The sequence below is a fragment of the Pelecanus crispus genome, chromosome 2 (genome assembly GCF_030463565.1).
Source record: "Pelecanus crispus isolate bPelCri1 chromosome 2, bPelCri1.pri, whole genome shotgun sequence".
NCBI classification, from domain to species: Eukaryota; Metazoa; Chordata; class Aves; order Pelecaniformes; family Pelecanidae; genus Pelecanus; species Pelecanus crispus.
This window is the reverse complement of record NC_134644.1, coordinates 24,759,174-24,769,140: the sequence shown is the minus strand read 5'-3', so window position 1 is coordinate 24,769,140 and position 9,967 is coordinate 24,759,174. Positions and strand designations below refer to the sequence as shown.

Genomic DNA, 9,967 nt, shown 5'->3' with positions numbered 1-9,967 from the left:
ATGAAATACAGCAGTAAAACCAAAGTCTCCCTGTTCTGCAAGAAAAGAATTTGCTATAAGCTCAGTAACACTGCAATTTGCCAAATGGTCTTATTTTATCCTGCATGATTAAAACAGAGACAAAAACTAGTAATTAGCGATGATACAAAACGTTTAATTTACATGCAACATTTATGGAATGTCAAGGCAACAAAACACACAGTTTTGGCATTTTTTCAAATTTTTTAAAAATTAACTGAGAAAGACACACATAACTGATTTCCCATGCACAAAATGACACCCGGAAACTCACAATGGTGTCAGACTACATAAAAGACTTCAGTTAAATGACATATGAAGTTCACACCAGTAGCTCCAAGAAAAGAGCCATCAGCGAACATGACTGAAGATCATGATTATAGGCCCCTCCAAAATACTGATGTAGTGGGATGTAGAAGTGTTCAACAGCAAACAAGACCGATTAAATCTTGATGTACCTTGATGTAGAATGTTAACTTGTGGAATTCGGATTCACTCACTGTATTTGTAGTAAAAATGCATCTCTAGTTTACAAATTATTATTTAATAATGTTACTCAACTGCCATGAGAGAACAGGTGCTCAATGTGACAACAAAAAAAAAGTTACATGAAGTAATGGCCATTCTGACAGTGTATGAAAGGATTTAATGGTCAGAGTTTATTACAGAGAAATTAACTGAGTGGGTACATGAGGGCTTGAAAGACAAATTCTGGTGGATTTTGCTAGGCTGCTTTAAAAATCTGCAGTAAAATGGCATCAGTAGTTGTTTACCCTGCCATGGATGGAGTAACCTCCAGCACTGTGGACTAGAGAGTTGAGGAGATGCATCTTGAACCTCCTCCAGCTAAATCCAACAGTGCGTTGAGTTCCAGAGGTGTGTAGCCTCATACTTAGAAAGGCTAAACATTTCCTGTAGTTTTTAATAAAGGTAAAAATGAATCCTCTTTCTTTCAAGCCCACCCTAAGATGACCAGACTATAGTAGTAGTGCCAAGGTACCATTACAAGAGGCAAATAAACTAAAACCATAGAGTGTTGTGACATACTGTAAACACCTAAGAGTAAGCAATAATTAAAAATCTGTCTTGTATTGCAGCTACTCATGTAAACAATTTATGAAACTTCTTTGGCACAAAAAAGCATTTTCCCTAGCACTTATAAATACAAGGTACTTACATGCATTTAAGTCTTGTTTAAAAAGTTACTAATCATACTGTTAAGCATTACCTTGATTAGCAAAATTGTATCTTACAAAGAATTAAGAATATAGTTTGCAATTCAAAAATTAATTTGCAAACTTTGGAACTGTAGGGTAATCTGGAAAGTTAGTTTCATTTAAAAAATGTCTCACTTTTTTTTTCTATCAGTAATTTAAATCAATGGCAAGTAATTTGAGAAAACTCACTTAAAGAAGTTCTGCTGTATTACCTAATCAAGAAAAATACCTATTGCACTACTACAGGAATGAGAAAAACCTTTAACATGAGAATATTGTCATTGTATTGTCTTTGTTTCCCCTTTTTCACTCTCCTCAGGATCTTGCCAATAAACACACAATCCAAACTTCCCAAGGTGCTAACCTCACCATCCTTAGTCCCCATCTTTCCAGCAAGGCCAATAAACCAAGAAATTTCTCATATAATGTTTGATTATCTGTAACTCAGGTCACTCAAAAGCATTCAGTGAGTTTCCTCAACATTTACAAATTGCTAAGTATGCTTGATTTACATGATCAACTTACATTTGTTTTTTACATGCAACTGCAAGAATTAGTGTTTCAGTGTGATTCTTCAGTGCGATTCAGACATCTACGTGCCATGATACTAACAGGAATGCAAAATCTAACACTGAGTCAACTTGAGGAGAGCTGTCGATAGGTTAAATATGCTATTCGAGGTCCTATGCAACATACACAGATGAAAAGCTGGATTTTTAGGCAAAATCTTTACTTGCCTACAAAGACTGGTGTTCAGGATTCCCTGTCTGTTCTGCAAGAGTTGATAGATATTTAAAGCACTGCAGAGAAGCACCGTGGCTAGAGTAGGGCCAGGCCATTGCAAGGAGAAACGAAGGTCACGGCAGTTAAGTGGGGGACTGATTTCCATCTGTTTCATTTTAAAAATCAGTCATAAGCATCAGATTATACATCCTGTACCTGACCAAGAGCTTTAAATAATTCAAGACTAAAATAGCAAATCTGAAAAGTCCTCTGGGGGGAAAAAAATGTTTGAATGAAAACTGACAGAATTTGTGAATTTTTAAGCAGGTAACCATGAAAAGAAAAAATAAAGCAGCTTATTTTTTAACTTAGAACTAGCAGTCTTCATTGCAAGTCATTTTATGGAACATAAACCAAATGCATACAACACAAAGCTCTTCCTTCTTGTGTGTATCTCAAGATGGTGTTAAGCCTGGACTTGTCATCTCTGTTGTGGGACTTGCAAGATATTCACTTGATTTCAGACTCGTGAGAGATTTGTAGCTTGCTACTGAAGTAAGAGAGCCACAAAGACCAAGCAACGATGGAGTGTCTTCCTTCCCTGTTAAGAAAAACAAGAATTAAGCTAATCATTTTCACAGCACAAGATGACCTGACCACAAAAATATGAGGGAATAGAAAAACTGTTTCATCTACACTACTATGAATTACATATTACTGCTTCTGCACACACGACCTTCATAAATGCAATTAGGAAGACATGTAATTTATGCCACACCTTCCCTGTCCAGGTGGTAGACAGATCCCTACCCGTGCATTAGAGGCTGGGCTGTAGGCAGTCTCCTACAGAGACTCCACTAACTACATGGAGGACAGAGGTTACTAATCCAAGCGCCTGTTTTAGTCGAATACATTATATATAAATGGAGTGATGTTACCAATACATCAGTATCAGAGATCTAATTTTGAGTCCCTCAAAAAGGAGTAGAATTAACTGGAATCAGGATATATTTATTTAAAAATACACACTTTTTTTTTTTTTTTAAACCTTGGTAATTTGAAGTACATTAGGCTCCCACCACTAGAAAAAGCCCTACAGTGCAAGAGTGGCAGTACAGGTATCTGCTCCGTCACCCGAGTATACTTGACAGTTAACATGAAACATGCCTATAGGTATAAGACTGCATTGGACAATTTTTCTATTTATTTTATGTCTTCCCTTCTCAGAATATCCGTTCAAGTTACTTTGTGCAAACTCCGCTAATAAATTACATTATAAAGAATTTGATCTACCAGCATCTCCCTATTTCATCCTCCTGGCTCACCTGCAGAATAGAAAAAGATCACCTTAAACTAGAGATTAAAATCCGTTTAAAAAGGTTACTGGCACAAGATTTTACTGATAAGCCAGTCAACCAGAATTTCTTTTAAATCACATCTATAAAGTAGCATTTCTTAAAATTGTGTCTCCTGTTCCTGACAGGAGAGTTTTATTCTCATGAGAATGGTGTAAGAAAAAAAAACAAACAACCCAAACTGTGCCCTGCCCAAAAATTAATTATGAAAAAAATGAGATGTAGTCCTCACATTTATGGTTCTTATTAGCAGTTTCTAGTAGATTTTAGGTCTCACCTCTACTGAGCTTTTTTCAAGTAACAGAATAGCTTTCACTAAAGAATGAACTAGATTAGCTCTTTTAAAAAGTCTTCACTTTTAGAAAAATATTTATTCCCACAAAAACTACCCTTTAAAGACTACCTTCAATTTGAGGATATAAAATACACAAAGAGCACAGTGTAACACTGTTTGGGCACAGCCCTTGATTTCAACAAGTGTGAAGCTAAAACTCTGACTACATGAGCGAGCTTAATAGTAATGTGAAAGTTTACTACTTGAAATCTTTTAATTAAAACTGCCATACTGAGAGTTAGAGCAGAGGTATTTGAACAGCAGGATCACAAGCCATGTCTTACAAAATTAGATTAAAGCTTAGGTACTGATGAACCTCAGTGATGTAGAAGAAAGATGTTATGCTACCTTTAAATACAGAGTCTTGAAATCAAAACCTAAACTATTATTATTGTGGTTTTGCCACACCTCAATTTACAGAAGATAAAACAAAGCATAATTTCAAACGATTAATATTGAAAAAAACCAGTTGAAAGTAGATCTGCACAAGAACTCGCTTCATAATAGCCATGCTGATTCTATTTCATTTTCTCTAAGCTAACCTGAAATAATTTATAGACTATTTAGTTTTTTAAAAAGTTCTAAATTTTACATCCTTGATATTTTAAAAACAAGAAATTTTACAGTTATGAACTACTAAGGCTCTGTATTCTCAAGTCTATTTAAAGTTAACATTTGATGAGATACAAAAAGGGTGTTTTATAGCAATTTATGTTCTGGACCCAGAATACTACTATTTCAGAAGTCCTCCAGTATTTTTCTGCTTTTCACAATTGCCCACAAGATGGAGCAGCTAAACTTTGATAAGTGTACAGATTTTTTTTTTTTTTTGGGGGGGGGGGGGGGGGGGGCGGGTGGATATTACATTTATATGTATAGCATGGTTCATATTATGTTCCTCTCTCTATTTTAACAGAAACACTGTCAGGCTGCATCTCCACAGATAAATGTTGAATGCAAGATGCAAGAATGACAGTGGCAGTTGCAAATCCAGTACCTTTATATTTCTTTTAAGAAACAAAAAAAGCAAACAAACTCAAAAGATTTCAGTTAGTTATAGCAGAAAGATGACAGAAGATCCTATCCTCCTTGTAGCTGAGCTGTCTCTGGTTCTGTGATGGAGAAGGAAGATACGCAACATATTTGAAGCTTAGCTTTAAATACAGCACAAAGTCTTATAATTATTGGCAGGGCGGACATCTTCATAAATCCAAACTTATTTGAAGTATAATCCTTAGGGAAACTGAAACAATTTGCATAACAATGAAACATATGCTGTTCAATGCATATTTTGTTCACACTGAAAACTCATCTCACAGGGACTGAAGATGAGAGCTATGAAGAACAAAATAAAATTAAGCCACTAGATTGGCTCTATACCTTCATTTAACAAGTTCTGCTTCCCATCCTGTGAGTGACCTGGATCCAGAGAGGATTGAGAAAGACTAACTTCTGCTGAAAGTTGGTCCAGACTTTGAAAACTTTTCCTGCAAAGCAAGTAATATTTAATACTAACACATTTAAAAATCTAACTAGATATCTTCAATTCTTCTTAAAAAGTTTTCTAAAAAAAACCTAGGCAGTTAATCCTTCTTCTCTTAAACACCTGTTGTGGTTTAACCCCAGCCAGCAGCTAAGCACCACACAGCCGCTTGCTCACCCTCCCTGTCCCAGTGGGATGGGGGAGAGAATCGGAAAAAAAAAAGTAAAACCGATGGGTTGAGATAAAGGTAGTTTAATAGGACAGCAGAGGAAGAGAAGGTAATAATCATAAAAGAATATACAAAGCAAGTGATGTACGATGCAATTGTTCACCACCTGCTGACCGATACCCAGCCAGTTCATGAGTAGCAATTGCTGCCCCCCGGCCAACTCCCTCCAGTTTCTATACTGAGCATGACATCATATGGCATGGAATAGCCCTTTGGCCAGTTTGGGTCAGCTGTCCTGGCTGTGCCCCCTCCCAGCTTCTTGTGCACCTGGCAGAGCATGGGAAGCTAAAAAGTCCTTGACTAGTGTAAGCACTACTTAGCAACAACTAAAACATCAGTGTGTTATCAACATTCTTCTCACACTAAATCCAAAACACAGCACTAGGCAGCTACTAGGAAGAAAATCAACTCTATCCCAACTGAAACCAGGAAAACACTCTATTTTTTTTGTTTGCTTGTTTTCTAAAACACTGGTTTTTCCTAAAGCAATGATTTCCTTTTTTTTTTTTTCTTAAATTAATCCAAAGGAAGGAAATTTTTATGGTAAGCAAGAGAAACTGATTTTTTTTCTGCCAGCTGATCCTTGTACATTGTACAAACAGATAATTCCAATAGGATATATTTCAGAGTATGCTAAGGAAAATGTATAAATTTTGAGTTTCCTTCTTCCTCTAAAGGCGAATCAAAATAAATATTCAACTTACTCATCCCACTGTTGATTGTGCTTTCTATAGAGTAGAGTGTCCAAGGCAACAGCATTGACATCCAGAGCTCCTGGGGAAGGCCACTGATTGGTGAGGTGAGTAGTTAATTCTTGTCTTGATCTCAAGTCATTATTCTTTAGCACAGTCCTGTGAATACAAAAAGCAGTAAATCTCAGTCTATTAAATGCAATTCCTTAAGGTACAGAAAGAATAACAGGACAGATAGTCCTGACCAAGCTGATGTTCTACTTCGAGTGACCAACAGACTGCAATTTCATAAAGCATCTTAGACTGTTCATTTTTTCTAGGGGAAGCAACTTAGAAACCTATTGAGATGTATTTAGGAACACAAAAAAGTTGAAATTAGATCCTTCTGCAAAAGCAATTAAAGAAAAAAAAAAAACACACCAAAACTAACTGCATTCTAAAGACTCTTTCTGCCAGCATGATGGGAATTCATAGGCCAACTATTTTGCAGATCAACTATGGGAAAATTATGTCCTTCCCCCCCCCCCCCCCCCCAATTTTTTTTTCAGTTTTAACAACTCTCCCCCCACCACCACTTTTGCAGAATGAACTAAAAACCAGACATGTAAATTCCTTTATATACTTCCAGGTAAAATATAACACATAGTTATTCTATTTTCTACCACCTTAGAGTTGCTAGCAATTGATATTTTTAAATTACAGAAAATGTGTTAACTGAGTACCTTATATGTTCAAATTAGTTTTGCCTCATACTCCCATGAAGCAGACCAGTTTTCTAAAATTCTGGAAATGAGGAAGCTACTATGCTAATACTGGAAATCATCTGCCAAGAGTCATACAGAAATAAGGAAAGTACATGGTTCTTCAGGCTCCAAGACAAGATCAGTCTTTTTCCAATAGTAAAGGCAACCTCCAACCTACCCTTATAGTGCTGTAGAATAACTCTAGAAATGAAAGTAATATTGCTTGTTAACCCATAAATCCTCCAATCCATGAAATACTAGGCAATAATTAAATGCTGCTTTACAACAAGTTTGACTATCTGTGGCCGGAAGCAAATATCTGATGTTACATATCTCCATACCGAATGTACTCGGGAGTTCAAAGCCAAATGCCATGTTGTTATCTGAAATGCCAAACTGCATAGCAAATTAACTAACTATTCCTGGTACACATATATTTATGTGAATTCACAAATAACATTGTCAACTGGTCTACTTTTACAATGCAGTTTTAATTCTGGCGGTATCTGAACTGGTTAGACAAGAACCTCAGTAAGGGCACGTAACACTGCCCAAAGAACCAAGATTTCCCACAAAACAAGGTACAACAATAGCAAGTTCAGTAAGGAATTTTTAGTAGCCGAGTTTGAGAAAGGAGACAGATGCACAGCAATTTTGCAAGAGAAAGTGATGAAGCACCACAGGGAACAAAGTATTTTCAAGAAACTTTTCAAGATGACGAATTCCCCCAGTATTCATGCAAGTAAACAATCAGCTTTTCTACCCTGGGATCTCCCCCCTCACCCTTCTAAGGGGTCTATAGGAATAACCACTTTGATAACCCAAAGCTCTCAATAATTTAAAGTATCTTGTATGGTATTCACTTCCCCATGTGATTTCCCTAATCCCATGGGGTACATCCAGCATTAAACAGGTCTGTTAAAGGCTTGTGGATTTGAGGAAACTGAAACACTGACCTAGCCAGTTCTTGTGAGGTTAGCCAGTTACACTACATCACCTCCTTATTGAGAAGGACTTCTTGTATGCTTTCATAGAAGTTTTCTAACAGGACACAGTCTGTATTAGCAACTATGCACACAGTAACTAAACACAAATTCATACACATATAACATGTACATGTAAATTCCCATTTGGACAACTCCTGTACGTTATCACCACACAACTCAACAGCAGTGTCGTTATTAAATAAACATGCTGAGCAAAGATGACAAAACCACACATCTACAGACAAGTTGCTAATAGTAGAAATTTGGCATTTTACATAGGTTTCTATATGGAGGCTTTTCCCACAAATCTTTATGTTATAGTAACCTGAAATTTCACCCTTTGTGTGGACAAAGAAATTCTGAAACAAAGCCTAGCCAAACTGCTCCAGGGATTTTAGCATAACAACATTTAAAGACAGTTACAGTAGATCACTAGTTAAACCACTCCACCATGCTCAGGAAGAAAACCAGGCATCAGGTAGGATACAGAAGTAACTATTCCTTTCTTAAAACTTTTATGCTTTTATTCTGAATCTTTAAAAATATGCAAAAATAACTTTGAATATATAAAATCAGTCCACAGTATTCAGTATATATAAAATAGTAGTATAGACAGTAGGAAATCAGACAATATATTCACAGCAGTTGGTGGTAGTTACCACCTCCTTTTTCAGCCTTGTAGATTATTTAGCTGTTTGCTCTCTTGCAGCCATTTTTAAAGTATCATGAGGTTCCACTGCAGCACAGACTTATTAAAGGCACTGCTTGCAAACAGCAATTCTCTCAAGATTAACAAAGGCAGCATCAATTTATGCATATTAACCAGACTTACTTTAAGAGTCAAAGTATTAAACTGCACAGAATCATAGAATCATTTAGGTTGGAAAAGACCCTTAAGATCATCAAGTCCAACCATAAACCTAACACTGCCAAGTCCACCACTAAACCATGTCCCTCAGCGCCACGTCTACACAGCATAAGTCATCCTCAAACTCTTAATCACTATGAGGCAAAAATGATCCTGCTACAAATATTCAAAAACAGGAAGAGGAAGAGAAATGGAGACGAAAGTGTTTACTATCGAAAGGAGTTAAAAAGGAAGGCAATATGATCAATTTTTAATGAAAAAAAGCATACAAATTTCAAAACACTCAATGTGACAAAACGCTGCACAAGATTATTGAGTGCTGTCCTACTCTTGGTCAGACAAGAGGAGCTCTTCCTACAAGTTAAGAGCTCTCAAAAGACAACAATTTATTTTATGCACGGCAGATTGAATTTCTACAGTAGCACTTGTTCCTCAGAATGCAAACATTGTGCTGGCCAACTCTAGGCTGCAATACTGCAGGTTTGAAGTAGAACTTTTCTTAATGATCACAGTGAGTACAATGAAGATTGAGCTTTCCGCTGTATGTTTACTGTCAGGCTGTTTAACAAAACCAAGAATATTACTATTAAAACTGACTTATCTGCTAGTATAGCAAAATAAGTTTGGCATATAAAAGCTTTCAGAGGAAAAATTAGAATAAAGCCTTCATAGAGCAAAAATAAGAAATGAAGAATTGGTGAGAGGTACAAATGGCAAATGAGGATATTTGTGAAATTTACAAGTTTCACAAAAATATTCAGGACTAAAATGTAAAATTAGTATTTTCTGTTATTTACACACACATAAAAAAAGAAACTACTGAACTCTTTGGGCCCTGACTGGGAAATATTTCAAAAGTGTTACCAAAAGTTCACATAAAAATAATGTAATATATAAGCTTCTGTATAAAATGCTGGTCTGTAGTAAAACATACGGAACTGGAACGACCTATGTACAAACAGATTTTATTCTATTGCTTCTGTTCCCGAGAACGAACCGCTGGTGAGAAACACCAATTGAAAACCAGAACGACCTGAATGCCTGTAGACCAAGACTCAAAGTCTATATTTTATGAAAGATATTACCTCATAACTTATAAGCATAACTTATACGGAACAAAATTCATAATACATCATAAGAATAACACTGAACAACACAAGCATGCAGTTCTATTTTTAAATAAAATTCAATAAAATATTGTTCTATTGGTTTTGTAGCTGTGGTGATTTAAGGATGATGCAAGATAAGGTTTGTAGACAATATGTTAAACCATTTAATACAGGAGTAAAAGCAAGGACATTCCAAAAAGGGAAGAGGAA

At 36.1% G+C, this 9,967-nt stretch overlaps 1 protein-coding gene across 1 annotated transcript in view; it reads right to left on the bottom strand.

The window, feature by feature from the left end:
* Positions 1-2,413: 2,413 nt before the first annotated feature.
* The window catches only part of RUNDC3B (RUN domain containing 3B), a 53,377-nt gene continuing 45,823 nt past the window's right edge, over positions 2,414-9,967 (bottom strand). Inside the window, exons 9-11 of the mRNA XM_075705568.1 lie at positions 6,064-6,210; positions 5,028-5,134; positions 2,414-2,559 (exon numbers count right to left, since the gene is read on the bottom strand). Coding sequence (XP_075561683.1) covers positions 2,414-2,559; positions 5,028-5,134; positions 6,064-6,210 — 400 coding nt within the window. The remainder of the gene's footprint in view (positions 2,560-5,027; positions 5,135-6,063; positions 6,211-9,967) is intronic.